This window comes from Syngnathus leptorhynchus, chromosome 13, assembly GCF_054491065.1.
Source record: "Syngnathus leptorhynchus isolate UIUO chromosome 13, UIUO_Slep, whole genome shotgun sequence".
Taxonomy (NCBI): Eukaryota; Metazoa; Chordata; class Actinopteri; order Syngnathiformes; family Syngnathidae; genus Syngnathus; species Syngnathus leptorhynchus.
Genome location: NC_141207.1, coordinates 4,869,502 through 4,886,469, shown reverse-complemented (window position 1 = coordinate 4,886,469; position 16,968 = coordinate 4,869,502). Strand labels below are relative to the sequence as shown.

At 43.6% G+C, this 16,968-nt stretch overlaps 3 protein-coding genes across 23 annotated transcripts in view; 2 read left to right on the top strand and 1 right to left on the bottom strand.

The window, feature by feature from the left end:
- Window positions 1-11,952, top strand: part of myo9bl (myosin IXb-like) — a 33,090-nt gene extending 21,138 nt beyond the window's left edge. Inside the window, exons 18-45 of one of the 6 annotated variants that reach the window (XM_085927279.1) lie at window positions 1,093-1,206; window positions 1,725-1,764; window positions 1,844-1,966; window positions 2,039-2,119; window positions 2,198-2,308; window positions 2,396-2,521; window positions 2,598-2,747; window positions 2,822-2,982; window positions 3,051-4,163; window positions 4,244-4,319; window positions 4,391-4,482; window positions 4,552-4,670; window positions 5,388-5,581; window positions 5,689-5,796; window positions 5,871-6,041; window positions 6,107-6,148; window positions 6,223-6,334; window positions 6,408-6,481; window positions 6,559-6,751; window positions 6,846-6,974; window positions 7,108-7,213; window positions 7,305-7,436; window positions 7,535-7,658; window positions 7,828-7,875; window positions 8,617-8,732; window positions 9,256-9,395; window positions 10,319-10,629; window positions 10,692-10,864. In XM_085927279.1, coding sequence (XP_085783405.1) covers window positions 1,093-1,206; window positions 1,725-1,764; window positions 1,844-1,966; window positions 2,039-2,119; window positions 2,198-2,308; window positions 2,396-2,521; window positions 2,598-2,747; window positions 2,822-2,982; window positions 3,051-4,163; window positions 4,244-4,319; window positions 4,391-4,482; window positions 4,552-4,670; window positions 5,388-5,581; window positions 5,689-5,796; window positions 5,871-6,041; window positions 6,107-6,148; window positions 6,223-6,334; window positions 6,408-6,481; window positions 6,559-6,751; window positions 6,846-6,974; window positions 7,108-7,213; window positions 7,305-7,436; window positions 7,535-7,658; window positions 7,828-7,875; window positions 8,617-8,732; window positions 9,256-9,395; window positions 10,319-10,629; window positions 10,692-10,703 — 4,318 coding nt within the window. In that variant the 3' untranslated portion in view covers window positions 10,704-10,864. Of the gene's footprint in view, window positions 1-1,092; window positions 1,207-1,724; window positions 1,765-1,843; window positions 1,967-2,038; window positions 2,120-2,197; window positions 2,309-2,395; window positions 2,522-2,597; window positions 2,748-2,821; window positions 2,983-3,050; window positions 4,164-4,243; window positions 4,320-4,390; window positions 4,483-4,551; window positions 4,671-5,387; window positions 5,582-5,688; window positions 5,797-5,870; window positions 6,042-6,106; window positions 6,149-6,222; window positions 6,335-6,407; window positions 6,482-6,558; window positions 6,752-6,845; window positions 6,975-7,107; window positions 7,214-7,304; window positions 7,437-7,534; window positions 7,659-7,827; window positions 7,876-8,616; window positions 8,733-9,255; window positions 9,396-9,532; window positions 9,587-10,318 lie in introns of all 6 variants that reach the window. The other 5 variants (XM_085927280.1, XM_085927276.1, XM_085927275.1 and 2 more) reach the window with 5 other exon arrangements.
- Window positions 11,953-14,701: 2,749 nt separating this feature from the next.
- The window catches only part of LOC147047031 (uncharacterized), a 129,271-nt gene continuing 127,004 nt past the window's right edge, over window positions 14,702-16,968 (bottom strand). For 2 of the 8 annotated variants that reach the window (XR_015067873.1, XR_015067878.1), the window contains exon 3: window positions 14,702-16,866. The gene's annotated coding sequence lies outside the window, so the exon portion shown is untranslated. The remainder of the gene's footprint in view (window positions 16,867-16,968) is intronic. The other 6 variants (XR_015067879.1, XR_015067875.1, XR_015067876.1 and 3 more) reach the window with 6 other exon arrangements.
- On the top strand, window positions 14,753-16,897 carry LOC147047037 (uncharacterized). 9 transcript variants are annotated; one of them, XR_015067880.1, is made up of 13 exons: window positions 14,753-14,877; window positions 14,935-15,041; window positions 15,126-15,158; window positions 15,256-15,289; window positions 15,445-15,497; window positions 15,574-15,630; window positions 15,710-15,749; window positions 15,876-15,954; window positions 16,036-16,123; window positions 16,184-16,269; window positions 16,355-16,448; window positions 16,522-16,611; window positions 16,672-16,897. XR_015067880.1 is itself a non-coding variant. In XM_085927490.1 (12 exons), the coding sequence occupies exons 2-11, from the start codon at window positions 15,017-15,019 to the stop codon at window positions 16,433-16,435; spliced, it is 576 nt and encodes a 191-aa protein (XP_085783616.1). In that variant the 5' UTR covers window positions 14,753-14,877; window positions 14,935-15,016; the 3' UTR covers window positions 16,436-16,448; window positions 16,522-16,897. The 9 variants fall into 9 exon arrangements, 1 of the variants encoding a protein (XP_085783616.1); XR_015067882.1 differs by having other exon boundaries at window positions 16,352-16,448; XR_015067883.1 differs by having other exon boundaries at window positions 14,852-14,877; window positions 14,935-15,045; window positions 15,579-15,630.

Here is a 16,968-nt window from a genome sequence, read left to right as displayed (position 1 = left end):
TGCGTGATGCCAGGCTGGCAGACGGGCAGGAAGGAAAGCGAATGCGCGTTTTGGGCAATAGATAGACTGGTTTGCTTCCTCCTCTGAATTTGCTTTCATTTCAAAAGCCAAATAAATCTACTGAAATGCATTAGAAGCCTTAATGAAAGAATATGAAAGGTAGTATAGCAAAATTTTCCTCCAACATCATTGTTATCTCCAATGTATTCCTTCTTACACATAATATTAATGAGTAATAATTAGTAAATAGATAAGACTAGAACAATGAGTGTTCTGAGGAAGAAACAAAATGTGGAATCTGTATTTGGAATATTTTATTATTATTGTATATTTTATTATATTTATATATCTTATTTTATATTTTACATCTGGATTTCAGATCTTCACAGTTCATTGCAACTATGATTAAAACTGTCAGGCCTGTTCCGATCTGTCATAGACAACATAGAAGAGGTTAGGTTCACCATTTAGTCCGATTTTTGTGTTGCCCATTCCATTCCTGCCTGTCTCCTGCTTTTACGCTCACGCATGGTAAGTATGGAAAAATCCTGCATGAACCAGCACTGCGATAAGTCTCAGTGTTAATTAACCTCACAATTCAGCGGTCAGCCCAATCATTTGGATTGAATCAACACAAATAACTTACAGTCCCTCCAGCATGGAACCAGTTAGGCGGCCATATGCATGTTGACTACCAACACATTTACAGCAACATGGGTGTGAATAAAACCCCACCGAGCTCCATTCCCTCTTGGTTCTTTGTGTGTGTGTGTGTTTGTGTTCGTAAAAGGGGATATGGCAACATGGTTGGGTGGTTCAGTATGCTTTGTGCTCTCCTTGTAAATAAACATGGACAGTGGGAGTATGCTGTCTGTGAGTTATTCTTCACGGATGACCAGAGTTTGTCAGACCCCCAACTATCCTGCCTTGCGTGTTCCTATCTTGGGTAACTGTTGGTGTGTTTTCCTCTGAGGTGTCCAATCTGGGTTGTTGTTTTTTTTTTGGGGGTTGTCATCCATTTTTTTTTCTTTTACCTGGCTTTCCCATTTCCCTCGTCCACACTGTGTATCTTTGTGTGTGTCGTGTGATCAGAGACATGCATGCGCAGATGATCAGCTCCATTAAGAACTTGCAGCTGGATGCTGAGGACCCCCGCAAGCTGCTGCAGTCCTGGGGTCGTCTCCGCTTCCCTCGACACGTCCTCCAGTGAGTCTGCAGACAGACTGGGTGGTGTCGCAGCTGGCCAAACTCAGTGCAGTCAGCTCAGGAAAATTGATGTGACTGCATAATACAAACATCAAAACGTCAACAAGCATCCTCTTTTTTTATCTCAGATAGTGTGAAGGTTGCAAAAATGGCATGGATAATCATCAAAAGGCATGTGAGAAGCAGTGGCCCTTCAGCATGTCAAGTCAGTTTTAGAAACCTGACACTGAAGATGAAAACGTTGTGCATATGTAGCACCGGTAGCAAGCCAGCATGTCTGTCTGTGTATGCCGAGGGTAAATTTGACATCCCATCTGTCGCTGGGAACTAACGACGTTCTCTCCCTTGCTATCATTCTTGCATTCATCCATTCCAGCTCTTATTAATCCCATCAGGTGCAAGCCTGCATTTCATCACTGACTTGAGAGCGCATGGAGTTTCTACTAACCTGACTCCAGTCACTCTCCCTCCGCACCTCTTGCTCTCGTCCTTAAATCTTCTGTTGACTTTTTCTGCAGGAAAAACAAAGGAACTAAACAGAAACAGATCATCCCCAAGGTATCCAAAAAAAAAACCTGACTTAATTCTCTTAATTTTGATCAACATTTTTGAGAAAACGTTTTCTCTCACTGTGCAGAACCTGTTGGATTCTCGCTCCCTGAAATTCATTGTAAGCCTAACCTTACATGACCGCACCACTAAGTCGCTTCTCCATCTGCACAAAAAGAAGAAGCCCCCCAGCATCAGTGCTCAGTTCCAGGTGTGTACACAAAGTCAATCTAAGGCAGCCTAATTTAAAACATTTAAATAATATCTATATTTTTTTTAATAGACATCTCTGACCAAACTCTTGGAGACTCTGAACAGAGCAGAGCCTTTCTTCATCCGCTGTATCCGCTCCAATGCCGAAAAGGTACAACAAATTAATCGTGGCAATATTCAAATTCTATTGTTAAAATCCGCCTTTCCTCCTCTGCTTGCTTATGAGCAGAAGGAGATGTATCTGGATGAGGCCTTGGTGCTCCAGCAGCTACGTTACACCGGAATGCTGGAAACAGTTCGAATCAGGAGGTCTGGCTATGGAGCTAAATACACATTCCAGGTAACGTCAAGTTTCCTTTTTGTCGGGCTTGTCTTGACAATATTTGTAAAATAGTACCTTCATAAATGTCTGTCTTGACATCTGTAGGAATTCTTAGAGCAGTTCAGGGTTTTGCTTCCAAAGAACTCCACTGCTGGTAAGGAAGACATTTCTGCTTTGCTTGACAAGAAGATGGGCTTGGATCACACCACGTACCAGATAGGCAAAACAAAGGTACGTGTTGAGTTCATATTTGCCTGCGTGTTTGTTTAAAATATACGATTATTTTATTTTATTGCTATCGTTTCAGGTGTTTTTGAAAGAACTAGAGCGTCAACAGCTGCAGGACACTTTGCACAAGGATGTGATGCGTAAGATCATCTTCTTACAGCGCTGGTTCAGAGCTCGCCTGCAGAGGAAGGAGTTTCTGGACATGAAACAGTCGGCCACCGTTATCCAGGTAAATTTAAATTAAAAAAATAACCTTCATGAAAAATCTCAAGTATTTTAACCCTGATTTGTTCTTTCTGCCAGCGTTCATGGCGTCGGTACTGCAAAGAGGAACAAAGACGGCGGGCTGCCGTTCTAATCCAGGCCGTCTGGAGGGGGCACCGACAAAGATCAACATATCATCGCCAAAGACAAGGTGCCACCAAGATACAAGCCCTTGTCAGGGGGCACTCGGCACGAAGGAGGTAAGGGATGCTCATTTCACTTTCTGCTGGAGAAAAATGAATCCTACATTGTAACTTCATGATTCCAGATGCCACTCTATGCGTGAGGATCGACGCAGGAAAGAAGAAGAATTAAAAAAGGCAGAAGAGGAAAGGAGGCGCCGGGAGGAAGAGGAGGAAAGGAGGCGACAGGAAGAAGAGGAAATGAGGTTAAGAATGGAGAAAGAGGAGGAAAGAAGAAAGGCTGAAGAGGAGGAAACGAGGAGGAGAAAAGAGGAGGAGGAGGCAATCGTAAAAAAAGCACTGGAAGCTAAGGTGGCGTTGGAAACAACCGAGGTCAAAGAAATAGAACAGGGAGGGGGGAAACCAGCAAAGGAGCCTCAAACCAGAGAGGATCCAGATATAGAACTTGTCACAGAGGAGATGCTGGATGAGGAGAGAGGAGAGGACGATGGAGAGGAGGTGGCATCAAGCTCCCACACAGAAGAGGAACAGGGTGAGGAGGACGATGACTGGCTACCCGAGACACAACCAAGCAATTGTGACCACCTACCTCTCAGGTCTGGTTTGGAGACCAACGATACTTTGGCTGAGGCTGGTCCCCAGCCAGATGAAAAGGAGGAGGATACAAAACATGTTTTGTCATCTACTGGGGTCTCCATTTCTTCTGATTCGGAACAGACCTCCAGCAATACCACTTCCAATGCGGAAGGGAAACTTGTCCATCCCGTAGCTAAAAACCAGGTATTGAAAAATCAGGAGAAGAGAGAGCAGAGGAGAAGGAGAGGGTTGGAGCACAACCAGAGAGAGACTTTACGAGCCGCTTCAACCTCAGCGACCAGTGTGGAACAAACATCACCTCCAAAGAGCAAAACGCCCGACGCGTCAAGGCAGAGAGAAAGGTCCGACAGCAAGGAGCTCGATCAGTATACCTTCGTGCCGTGGAAGATGAAGGAAGAAAAAGCAGGGAAGAAGGACACCAAAATGTCTTCAAAGTCCGTTGTTGTTCGACCAACTACTTTGGCACTTCAACCAGCCGACTCTCTGCATGAGAAAACCGTGGCGGACGGCGCAGCTTTGAGCCTGCAGCGCAGCCACGGACCCATTAAAGCCAAGTCAGAGAAGTGGAAGGGAAAGAGCGCTGATGGGGAACATTCGCCTCCGTCTCACAACAGAGAAGAGAGAAGGTCCAAACAGCCGCTGTACGTTTGCTGACGTTGCGACATGTGCTATATAAAATGTCTCCATAGAATATTAAGCTTTTTTTTTTTTTCAATTGCAGAAGTCAAACAGCCTCCTCCTCAATTGATAGTTTGTCTCCGTCTTCCGAGGGCGCCGGTGCTCTTTTAACCAGAGAGGTATTTACAAATAATTCTACAAGTATGTTCATCTCTATAGCTTTTGAAATCTTCTTTTTCCTGTTCCACAGATTATTTTGTCTCCAGAGAGCTCGAAAGGAAGCTCCATCAGGAGGAGAACCCAAGAGGAATCAACTCTCTCCACCCCGTCCACGCCAGACAGGTAACTGGAAATCCTCGCTAAGCACACAAACGCATTTCTAACAAAGAATCTCTGATGTCAATCTTTTAGGCCCGGTGGTTTCTTCAGCAAGATCTTGAAAAAGCGACCACACAAGGAGCCTCACACCCCCGACAATGGAGACTTGACATTTGCACAGGTTCTCAACGAAAAGCCGATAGGAGGAGAAGGTAAATGATTTATTTGCAAGTGTCCATCATTTTTATCTGTCTTCTTTCTTTCTTTTTTTTTTAATCAGATGTGAGACTTTACAAGGTTGTTTGCTATAAATGTGGCAAATGAAGATGATAGATATTACAGCACATTCACAGCGCTGTTATAGCCAAGCTCCCAACAATTAGTAAAATAGCTTAACTGTATCTTGTGCAACTACATAGTTTGCACATTTTCCACATTTTCAGCAATTATCTCTACAAGGTCTTTAAGTTTGCAAACAAGTGGCATATTGAACTCGGCAGCAAGGACATTTTTTTTCTGCCGCAATAAATTCAATTTGCGGTTCTGTGGTCATAATCATAAAGCAGCCTTGTGCTGATAAAATAAATAAAAATAACGTCATGCAGACATGTTTCAGGGGCTTCAAAAATATTTCCACTGACTTTTGAGTCTTCTTTCTGCCGGACCGCTGCCATTCACTTCAGTCACACTTCATGAAGTGAGAAAGAAAACACAGATGTATTATCATTATTCTTCGTGGGGTCTTAACTAATCCTCCTGCTTGCTTTCTGAGAAAACATTGACCATTTTAGCAGCGGGCCTAGTGAAAACAGATGAGGTTTTCTCCAAGAGTCTGGATTGAGCTTGAGAATTTAGAAGAGAGCTTTTCAACACACAATTGATGGCTTTTTATAACAACAAATATGTCAACATTCTTTTCATTCGTTTAGCCCCAACATATGGTTACTCGCTGAGACCTGTCTCCCAGTCCCAAGGAGATCGTGCCAATAAAAGTTTGGGCCGTAACCCCACCATCAAGATTAGCCGTGCCACGCGCGTTTCTGAGCAGTGGAACGCCTCGCTGGATCGAGAGATCACCAATGCCAATGAGCTGCGGCACCTTGATGAGTTTCTAGGGAACCAGGTACAAAAAATAATAATAATAAATGAGGTGGGGTCGCTTGCTTCATTTAGAATTTACTGCGTATTATTACTAAAATATGTTCTGTTTTGTTTGTGCCTCCTTTTTAGGTCAACGATTTCCGCTCCAGGGGGAAATCGTTGTCGGCCACAGAGGCCATCTTTGTAACAGCTACAATGCAGTTCAGAGAGACTATTAAAGCCATGTATTCTCTCCCCGTAAGTCGTTATTATTTTTCCCCCCTCACCGCCTTTTGTTTTTCTCAACGGCTCTCCTTGTTAATCCCAACTAGAAACCAACAATTGGCTACAAAGGTCTGATGACAGGCTACCAGAACAAAGTCATCCACTTGGCCGGTGACAAGCAAAAAGGGGAAGTCCAGCTAGTGGTCAACCTCTTTCAGTCGGTGCTGGATGGCTTCATCAGAGGGGAGATGAAGAAAGAGGAAGCTGAGCCCGCCAAGGTGATAAAACGCAAACTTTGCCCTCACCCGTCTTGTCTTGTTGACTCATTGGGATTTTATTTCAGCCCGCTAAAGCTCGGAAGAAGCGACGGAAAAAAGATAAAAGCGTAAGTCTACAAAGTTGTGCATCCGTTTAGTTGTGTGACATGATTTGTGATTGAGTTTCTATTTGTGTCAAAAGATGGAGAGCCCCTTGGATCACGTGTTCGTCAACTATCAGGTCAACATCATGCAGTCATGTGACCAGTGTACTTCTTATATCTGGGGGATGGAGAAAGCCTACATGTGTAGCTGTGCGTATTCAATTACAATTAATTGCGGGAAATCTTGCAGGGTAACAAAACTAACATGAATTCTCTTTTATAGATTGTAAGATGGTGTGCCACAAAAAGTGCCTGTGTAAAATAGTCACCGACTGCTCCACCTTCTGTGCCAAAAAGGTTTGTTTCAAGATAGGGAGGAGCTCGTGGTGAAGTGAGGGCTGGGCTTTAATCAAATGTCGGGGTGACTCCAACAGAGTGACGAGGAGTCTGGCGGTCAGCACTTTGGTGTGCGGGTGGGTCACCTAGTGAGTGAGAAGAATCCAGTTCCCATGGTCCTGGAGATGATGCTGGAGCACGTGGAGATGCAGGGCCTCTATACGGAAGGCATCTACCGCAAATCTGGCTCAGCCAACCGCATGAAAGAGCTGCACCAGCGACTGGAGAACGGTAAAGTGTCCTTCTCGACTTTCACGCTGTGCAAATATGCAATGAGAAAAGTGGTGTTAGCTTCAATTCGTTTTTTTTCTTTTTCTTTTTTAAGATCCCCACCTCGTGTGCCTTGAAGACTACCCCATTCACACAGTGACAGGCCTGGTGAAACAGTGGCTGAGGGAACTGCCCGACCCACTGATGACCTTCATACATTATAATGAGTTCCTGCATGCAGTAGGTGAGAAGAGGGATGACCAGTATTATTTTTCTACCATGTCAGTTCTCTGATGCCCACAACAAAATGTTTGAAAAAAGTAGGATGTAATGTGGCCAAATGTATATCACTGGTATCTTCCTTATTTGTAATTCAGAGCTGCCAGATAAGCAGGAGCAGATCTACGCCATCTACAAAGTGCTGGAGGAGCTTCCAACAGCAAACTTCAACACACTGGAGAGGCTTGTCTTCCACCTCGTCAGGTCCAAATTCACTTCTGTTCCCATCCTTTTTTTTTTTTAAACCACTTTTGAGGTCATCTACATATTGATCTTTTTCCACATGTCTTTGCAGGGTTTGCAAAGAGGAGGCTCACAACCGCATGTCTCCAAACTCCCTGGCCATTGTTTTTGCACCGTGCATCCTCCGCTGCCCAGATGGCGCTGACCCACTTCTTAGCATGAAAGACGTTGCCAAGACCACCACGTAAGACCAGACTTCACAGAAGATCGACCATTTCAATATATATTTTTTTTAAAACATGGTTTGAGCTCTCCCACATGCTCTTTACTGTTTCCTCAAAGGTGTGTGGAGATGCTGATCAGTGAGCAGATTAGACGCTACAATGAAAAGATGGAGGAGATCGAGCAGCTGGAATACGCCGAGGCTCTGGCTGTCAACCAGCTCAAACTCAAGAGAAAGAACACGGTGAGGCGATGAAACTTAATCTCATTGCCCTTTTACTTTCCGTGTATTCTGAAAAAGAGTGTTAACATCTCCCCGACTAATTAGTCACCCTCTTGACTCAAAGAACACCCGGTGCCGCTGTTCCACGGGTGTATGCTTAATAAAGGTCATGTTCCCTGTCTCTCCTTAGTGCTGGCATTTACCCCTCAGGTTCTCAGCTCCTTACAAAGGAGTGGTGGTACGTATCATCCAGTTCTCCCGGTCAAGTAGATCTAGCAGACGTAGCCGTGTGGTACGCTACTTGTGTTTGCCATGCCAAAGCACAGCATGATAGACGCGGGTGACGTTCCACCCGCTTTTTTCTTAGTCATCTGCTTTCAACTCACCCCACTCCAGAATCCTCCTCCTCCTCCTCTTCCATACTAACTGGTTGTAGTTTGCATGTTTCTGGTAGTTAGTTGTCTTAAGGCGCCGTTGCTGTTGCTGTTCTATGAGGGAAACGATTGTAGTGGTCGTGACGTTGGTGTGCCTTGCCGAAGTTGATGGACGGACTGTCATGCATGTTATAGCACTCCTCAAAGCTCTGGAAGGGGTTGCTTGCATATTGTTCATCTTCTCTCATCTTTCTTAAAAGGTGCATGTGTTCCGGTGGTTTTGATTGGTTGGTTGTAAGCTTATTATGTAGGAATGATGTGCAACCGGTGTGTTTCTTTACTAACATTATTTCAGTATATCTGTTTCACATTTGGGTCATGGTACCATGTGGTTGGTTGACTTTATGCATGTTCAAGAAAACAAAAAAAAAAGTTCATTTAATATTGATATTTTTTTTCACCAGTGTTTGGGATGGCCACATCAATACAACCAAATCACAGGACTCTATAAATGCTCATTTGGCCGAATTCTACTTAGCAGGCCATACTGTGTGCTTAGTCGGTTTGAAGATTTGTTGAATAATTGTGCCGTGTTGCTCTGACAGGTGCACGAAAAGGCGAGTACAGACCTCCAAGCTGTCCCAGAGAACGAGCCTTTGGACTCGGACTCGGAGGCTGAGAAGAACTTGGTGGAACGAATCAAGTCCATCAAACAGGAGAAGTAAGTTTTATTTTTGCTTGTTTTTTTATCTCTGTTAAGATCACTGCCAGGGTCCTTTTCAGACAGTTTTGGTCAAGCTCCCGCGTTTCTTTCCACATTAATAGTAAGCAGACAATTCACTTGCAAACAGTACAATTTGTGAGCTTGCCGACAGGGTGGACAATGACCAGGACATTTTTGTTGCTAATGTTTTACAAGCACATGGTGGGCCTTCACTTAACAGCTTGATTCCGTTTGCAAGTCCCAATAAAAGCAACAATAAAACTTTTTTTATCACTTATGACACACAATGCAGTTGACATGCCACATCCATGTACACCCACCGAGGGAAATGATATCAAATGGAGGAAGAACATTTTAGAGCCCTATTGTCCTGGTATGTGTGACTACTAAATATGATTCTGCTACAGCTGGATGGTGACTGAAAACACCAGAAGCTCCCTCTTCGTGATATTGGTCCATGGCTCTTTTTTCAGTCTTTGCGTGTCCTTGGATTGGTTAACATGTGAATTCTTTTTACCAGAGAGGATCTGGCCTGTCGGTTACCAGAGATGGAGCAGCCCGGTTCCGATCAGGAGAACTTGGACTCGGAAGCCTCGCTGAGTTCTGAAAGCCTCTTGGAAGAGCAGCAGCGTTCTTCCGCACACAACTCTGAGCTCGAAGGTTAGCTCTTTGTCAGCGTCGAGTTCTTCTGTCCTGTCAAGTCTCTCTCGCTCTCTCTCTCTCTCTCTCTTGCCTCTGGGTTTCTGACCAGACCTTGGGGCCGCTGGGGTGGGCCCTTCCTGTCTTTTGTGGTGCAGGTCTGGACCAGTGATGGTGATAGGAGCGGTGCCGTCTGCTCTATAGCAAAGCAGGTTCGCCCACCAGCACTTGTGTGTATGCATGTATGGCACAGAACAAACATGCAAAGATTTCTCCCAGGAAAATAATGCCATGGAGAAACGAATAGAACTCAAATTTTGAAGCTTCTTCTTTTTATCGCTATCTTTGCATCTCCTCCAATATGATGAGGAAAGTTTTGCTTGTGTGTGGTGACTGTCTGCCTCTCTCTGATGGGTTATTCTTCTTCGGTGTGGTGCTTTCTAAAAATTCAAGTTACAAGATAGGGCCAGAGAGGGATGACTTTTTTTTTTCCCCCACAGATCATTTTACTAATATTCCCACTTTCAATGTGAAAAGAAAATAGACTACTTTTAAAACCTTTTTTTTTTTTTTTATTCCTGTTTGTCCTGTATGACTTTGTGTGATCATATTTTTCCTGTTCCGCTTGGCCATAGTACTACTTTGGCTACATCACTTGCTCAATTACGTATTTTGAGAAAATATGTATTGTATGTTACAGGTATTATAAGTGTGTCGTATTTTTATTTATATCATATTTATGGTGTACCTAATGAAGCGTCTCATAATAGATTTTGTCCAATAATACACCGCTTTGCATGTCAAATATTTTCCTTAATGAGCCTTTGCATGAACCATGATTGACTGCATGATCCTGAGCACCCTTGATGTCATTATATCTCACGTTGTAACGAGTATTTTGAAAGAATCCTTCTTTATTCTCAGTCTTCCCTCTTTTCCGGTAGGAGTTGGCCCTCAGCAGAGGAGCTGCGGGCCAGTGCACCCAGCCAAGTCATCCCACCTGGCACAGAGACTGTCATTCCCCGGTGGACGTGTTTGTCTACGAGAAATCAACCCTTCCGGCTCCTCCTCTTCTGTGTCCAGCTCCTCCTCAATGTCCGAATCATCCAACGCTACCTGCAGACACCAGCTGCAACGTCGCAACCCCGTCATCCCGGACACGGTGAAACTGCCTCCCGGTGTCCTGGCCCAGCCCGCGAGCTCGGGTCCGAGACGGGCTTCCTGCCCACACCAAAAGCGTCCTTTTCATCACTTGGTGAGAAAAAGGGAGCAACCAGGCCGCCGTAAAGACAGCACTCAGTCGCTCTACTTCGACAGGCCCGAGTGTGACCTGTTGACCCATTTTTCCTCCTGCCCGCCTTCCGCTTCCTCCTCTGCCTCGTCCCTCTCCACGGCGGTAGTGTCCTCGCCACCGGAGCAACAAGACGCCAGTCTTGGAGAACCATAGTCGTTCTTCTGATCCAGACATACTTTACATGGTCATGTCTGAGGCAGGAGGAAGAACTTGGTTGATTTGGGAGTTACACAGATTACAACCTGTGGAGACTAATTGACAGTAAACACAACTGGACATGTTGCCATGCACCTTTTTGTAACTTTTTTTTTTTTTTGTACTTATAGTTCAGCCAGGACAGAAGTTGTGTAGCTTCCTAATGGTGGACGAGCAAATGTCTTTGCCCCCACCCCCTCCCTTAATCATTTGTGCTAATTTAAGCTCCCTGTTGCACTTTGTCATTTCATACTTCTCCGAATGAAAAAGTGAAGCCAACATGCTCACTGAAATATACTAGTTTGTGCCTTAATGATACAAAACTTCCGTTTTTATTGTTTTGTCAATGCAGGGGTGGGGAACAATGTTCCACAAGAGAACTTGAGTGTGCAATTCTAAAAACATAATTAAAAGCCAGAAAACATTTAACAAATGCTCCTAATACTTAAACATTTTTGCCATCTTTATAGCACATTTAAAAACAAAATAAAATAGCATGGCCCATATAAGACGTAAAAAAAAAAAAGAAAGAAAGCCCCAATAAGGAGTCCCAGATAATTGTGAATGGTTGCCTCTCCATGTTCCCTGAATGGGCCCGAAAGGGAAAAAGTTTCCTAGCCTGTTTTGTTCAAAGTTGCCCATTTTGCTTTGTACAAATTGTGGAATTGTGTTCCCGTTGTGACCGATTGTTCAGGTGTTTGTCACATCGTCTACTCGAACTGCTGGACAACCAACATCTTATTATTGGATGTTGTTGCCCTCATGTAGCAACAGGAGACGCGAGCAGCACATGCCACTTTTTTCTTTAAAATGTAAAAGAAAAAAAAACACACACAAACCACGCCAAGAGGAAAGAACCACGCTATGGTATCTTTGACTTCACTTTTCTACAATGAACGTTGGTTCACTTGAGAAGGAGAAATGTTCTGCCGTAATGTTGCATTGGCCAACTTTGTTTTAATACTAATGTTCCTCTCTGACTGCTGTTGAATGATGTTTGTTAACAGAGTGTGTATGGTTGGGACTGAATGGCATCAAGTGTAATGGTTATTAGTATTAACATGAAAATACAGAACATGATGCTTGTAACATCTGCCAGTGCTGCTGTATGTTTTGATCGGGTTAGTTGTCATTGCACTTTGTATAACAAACCGGATTATTAGGTGGAGACTGTCACCAGACACACAGACCAGCAATCAAGTTTGCATACAAGTTATTTAGTCAACTACCATCAACTTTGACTTTTAACTGAGGTAAGTAGAAGCATTGAATTTGCCGGTCTGTTAGGTTACGTGGGTTCCCTTTTTTTTTTTTTTTAAATTGCACCCACCCATGCAAAGGTAAAATATTTAGCAGGCCCAGATTTATGCACAAGGCTTTTAGTTACAGTATTTTAAAAATGTTAATAAAAAAAATTAATGTAATTAAAAACTATTTACCCGTGGCAGACATCTCACTTTCACAGTAACTGGGAAGATGTTTTAATGGTATGGTGCATGTCAATACTAAATACAGATTAAACAAAGTCAATTGTCTAAGTAAACATTACAAAACGTCTTACACAACAATCAAATATATAAAATATATTTTATATTCATGGTATGTATTACATATGATTATATCTATATTTGATCATGCATGATCGTTGAATCGTGTTTACATTTTACAGTACACTTGTTTAAGATTGACGACGTCGCATATCTGTGACGTCATTTTTGCGCGACGCCCAGTTGTCTTCTACTATGTGATGTGCATTCTAGTGAACTGAATCTTTAGAATCCGTTCACTCAAAAGATTTGTTCAAACGAATCGTTCAACAAATCGTCCCACACATGCACAAACACTGATCTTTGTCTTTTTTTTTAAATCAAATAATCAAAAATCATGGTCAAAGCTTCACGGAAAGTGAAAAGTGCCACACCCGCCCTCACCCCCACTTTCTGATTGGCTGTTTGATTTGTGACGTCATAAGGTTTGCATAGTGTAAGACTGCGGTTCATGCTTTATGAAGCGTTTCATGTAATGACGCCAAGCTACCGCAAGATGGCAGTGCCCCCATTCACTTGTATGTAACCCATCGTAAAATGAACATGTCAATTTTTCCCCTTTCGACCAGACATCCTCTATGTACGATAGACTACCAAATAAAAATAGCCAAATTTCTCTGGCAAAATGGCAGAATGGTTTATAACTTTACTCGGTGATCGAGAGAGCATGGTTCGAGCCCTACACGAAGCAGACTTTGAGCTAAAGTTTGCGTAGTGTAAGACTGCGGTCCATGCTTTATGAAGCGGTCCATGTAATGCGCTAAGCTACCGCCAGACGGCAGTGCCCCCGTTCACTTGTATGTAACCCAGTTTAAAATGAACATGTCAATTTTTCCCTTTCGACCAGACGTCCTCTATGTACTCTACACTACCAAATAAAAGTAATTGAATTTCCCTGACAAAAAGGCTAAATGGTTTGTAACTTGACACGGCGATCGGGAGAGAATGGATCGAGCCCTACACGAAGCAGACTTTGAATACAGTTGGCATAGTGTAAGACTGCGGTTCATGCTATATGAAGCGGTTCATGCAATGACGTCAAGCTACCGCAAGATGGCAGTGCCCCCATTGACTTGTATGTAACCCAGTGTAAAAAGAACATGTCAATTTTTCCCTTGGGACCAGCCGTCCTCTATGTACTCTACACTACGTAATAAAAAATATACCGAATCTCCCCGGAAAAATGGCTGAATGTTTTTTTATCTTTACCCGGTGATCAGGAGAGCATGCTTCGAGCCCTACATGAAGCAGACTTTGAGCTAAAGTTTGCATAGTGTAAGACTGCGGTCCATGCTTTATGAAGTGGTTCATGCAATGACGCCAAGCTACCACAAGACGGCAGTGCCCCCATTCACTCATATGTAACCCAGCATAAAAGGAACATGGTAGACTAGCATTTTTTTGAGCACGTTGACATTTTAAGGTGCAGTAACCAATAACACGGCCGCGTTTTGCTGTCAAAATGGCAGAATGGTTTTTAACTTTGCCCGGTGTTCGGGAGACCCTGGTTCGAGCCCCGCACAAGCCAGACTGTGAGCTATAGTTTGCATCATTACTCGGTTCCCCCGAACATAAGGCAAAAACTTCATCCACCACATCACTGAATGTACTGTCAAACAGTGGTACATGGGCATTTTCATCAGCGCAAATTGATATTTTAATGTACACTTTCCAAAAAAAAAGCTCGAGTTTCGCTGCCAAAATGGCATAGTGGATTTTAACTTTACCCGGTGTTCGGGAGACCATGGTTCGAGCCGCACACGAAGCAAACTTTGAGATAAAGTTTGAATAGTATGAGACTCGAACTCGGTTCTCCCGAACATAAGGCAAAAACTTTACCTACTACACCATTGAGTGTTCTGTAAACAGCGTGTGATTTAGTAATTTTAATTTTTATTTCACAAAACATATTCTATGAATACAAAAGAAAACTCGTTTAATTTCAACGCCTAAATGGCTGAATGGTTTAAAACTTGGGTTGGTGTCCAGCAGCCTCGGGTTCGAGACTCGCTCTTTGCAGCTTTTTCAAATGAAACAAAGCCATACATAAGATTCGAACCCGCCTCTCCCAGACTCAAGAGAGAAGCTATAACCGTTCGGCCAATCGAGATCTTATCGATCTACAATCTATGTTTGTAATTGAAGGTTACTTTGAACCTTTCCTGAAGATAGCTTCATGATTTGGGATAATAATGACAAATCTCCGTTGTCATCCCAACAGCCAGTGGTCGAGGGGATAAAACCATTGACTCCGAAGATTGCAGTGCTGGTTCGAGGCCAGGTCCCTCCAAGATTTCCACCTAGCAGTTTATTTTTCTTTTTTTCCCCTCGTTTGATGACGTCATCACTAAAAGACTATAAAAGGCGTCAAGAACGCGACGCTCATTCTCTCACTCTCCTCTGACAGCGAGCGCGTGCCACGCTGCTCTGGTCCACCTGCAGCACAACCGCGTTGAAAAGTGACAAGGTGGGTGTTCAACGTTTGTTCACCTTTTCAAACTAACTGCTTTTGCTCTCTTTTCAGCGTCAACTTGCACTTTGGGCGTGCAAGCTAAAAAGTTTGCAGAAGCTAGCGTTAGAAGTTAGCGTGTTCGACGACCACCAAAATGCATTCATTTGGCGTATTTAACGGTGGGTAAGTACATCTCCATTTTCAAAACTCAAGCACGCACCGTGTGAAAAGACTACTAACACGATTTTTGCACAAATATTTAGCAACGTCTGGACTACAACGTCGTTTGGCCGAAGGTAAGTAGACAAAGCAGCGTTTGCATAAATCCACCAGAGAATGACAGAAACTGGTATTTCGATGCATAAATGTTAATTTTCTGCTTTCTGTCTGCAGGTGCAAATCTTCAAACTTGCAAGACTGACTTTCTGTGAGTTTTAAAGTCAATCGACTGCTAATTGTCTTATGTCCACAGGCCTGAATCTGGAACAGAGGGAGCAGATTGACTGCAAAGTGGCAAAAACATGTTTATTAGCAAGGCCTAATTAAATTGACTAAAGCAAACATTTGTTCTTTTGTCTGCAGGGTCCAAGATGGCCGACTTGCAGTCCTCGCATGGCTTCATGAGACACTCACAGGTAGGTCTACTCTTGCTCAACCCAATTTGCTGAAAATGTAAAAGCTGAATGGTTGTAACGTTACCGTGTCTTTCAGAGCAGTTAGCTGTGGTTAGAGAGACGTCCATCCAGCGCTGCCCTCCATTCCTCGCTGGTGAAACACGCACGTACACGTCCAAATGTTTGACACGTGTTAAACATTTCAGCTTGTTCTTTCTCCTTTTGTCCACCAGGTGGTGCTAAAGGACAGTTTCTGCAGCATGGCTCTACAAGGTTTTGAACCTGTGCCATTATCAACTTGTCTGACGTGCTGACAGATGACAACTTACTACAAACTTGGCATTGTTTAAAAGAACTTACCTTCTTTTTTTTGTTTTTTTTGCCTCCCTCTTCCTGCAGGTCACGTTCCATTCAGGATGCAGTTGGAAAATCTGCCACCTGCTGGTCAAAGGAACCAACCCACCAAAACCATGCCGAGGTTCCTCAAGGCTGCCTCCATTTCCAGAGTTGACGCTCAAATAAATGCAGCTTGATGGTCTCTCGTTTGTGTTGTGTGCAGGTGTCCACCCTGGAGAGTTTTGACAACGTTTCAGGAACTCTGCCTGCCTGTGCACCAGTGACCGGCTGCTTCCAGTCTACAGTTAAAAGTAAAAGCAGTGAATTTAAGTAGAGTCGTTGTGTCAATGTTCCTTTTTCTTTCCAGGCAGAGGTGGCAAATCCGGGTCCACAAAGTGAAAAGCCTGCCACAATTTATCTTCAGCCTCCTGAGCTCGTTCACCTGAGCCTTCTGCTGGTAAGAGAAGCAAAGTAAATGACATTTTAGCAAACAAGTTTCAAAATTTGCATCCCCTTTTTTTTTTGTGTCCAATGTGGAGTAGCATCAAGTACCTGCTCGCAGCGGAAGCCGAGGACCAGAGCAAAGCAGCACTTCAGTTTCCTTGTTACTGCCTCAGCTCTAGGGCAACTTAAGAAGTGAGGCACCTTGACTACTTATTGCACAATTAAAATCTGTATTCCAATAATTTTTTTCCCCCTATTTTGACAGGCAGGCAACAAAACCACTTCTTGGGTCATGCAGCAAGGAACAAAATCAGCTTCCTGGGTCATGCAGCATGCAATACTCTACTTGAAACTGGTATGTATCATGTCAAAACATTTTCTGCACCAAACTTTGACTTGGCTTTTTACTTACCAGTCTCAGGTCCAGGCATGGAGTAATACTTGTTGCGCTGGCCAACCACTTCGCCACTCGTCCCACTGGCCGACCACTTCGCCACTCGTCCCACTGGCCGACCACTTCGCCACTCGTCCCACTGGCCGACCACTTCGCCACTTGGCAACGAGCAGACTGTCATCCAACTTGTTACTTTCTTGTGGTTGAATGTTGACTCTGCAAAAGAAATAAAGCTTTATTACAAATAACACAAACTTTCAACTCATTATCAAATATCACAAAACTAAAATTTCATTTCTTTCGAATAAATTTTTTTTT

Bases quoted from the DNA above. Each gene is read 5' to 3' on its own strand.
- LOC147047037 (XM_085927490.1), top strand. From the start codon at position 15,017: ATGCATTCATTTGGCGTATTTAACG. The intron at 15,159-15,255 runs GTAAGTAGACAA...TTCTGTCTGCAG, and splicing joins ACAACGTCGTTTGGCCGAAG to GTGCAAATCTTCAAACTTGC. The intron at 15,750-15,875 runs GTTTTGAACCTG...CTCTTCCTGCAG, and splicing joins CTGCAGCATGGCTCTACAAG to GTCACGTTCCATTCAGGATG.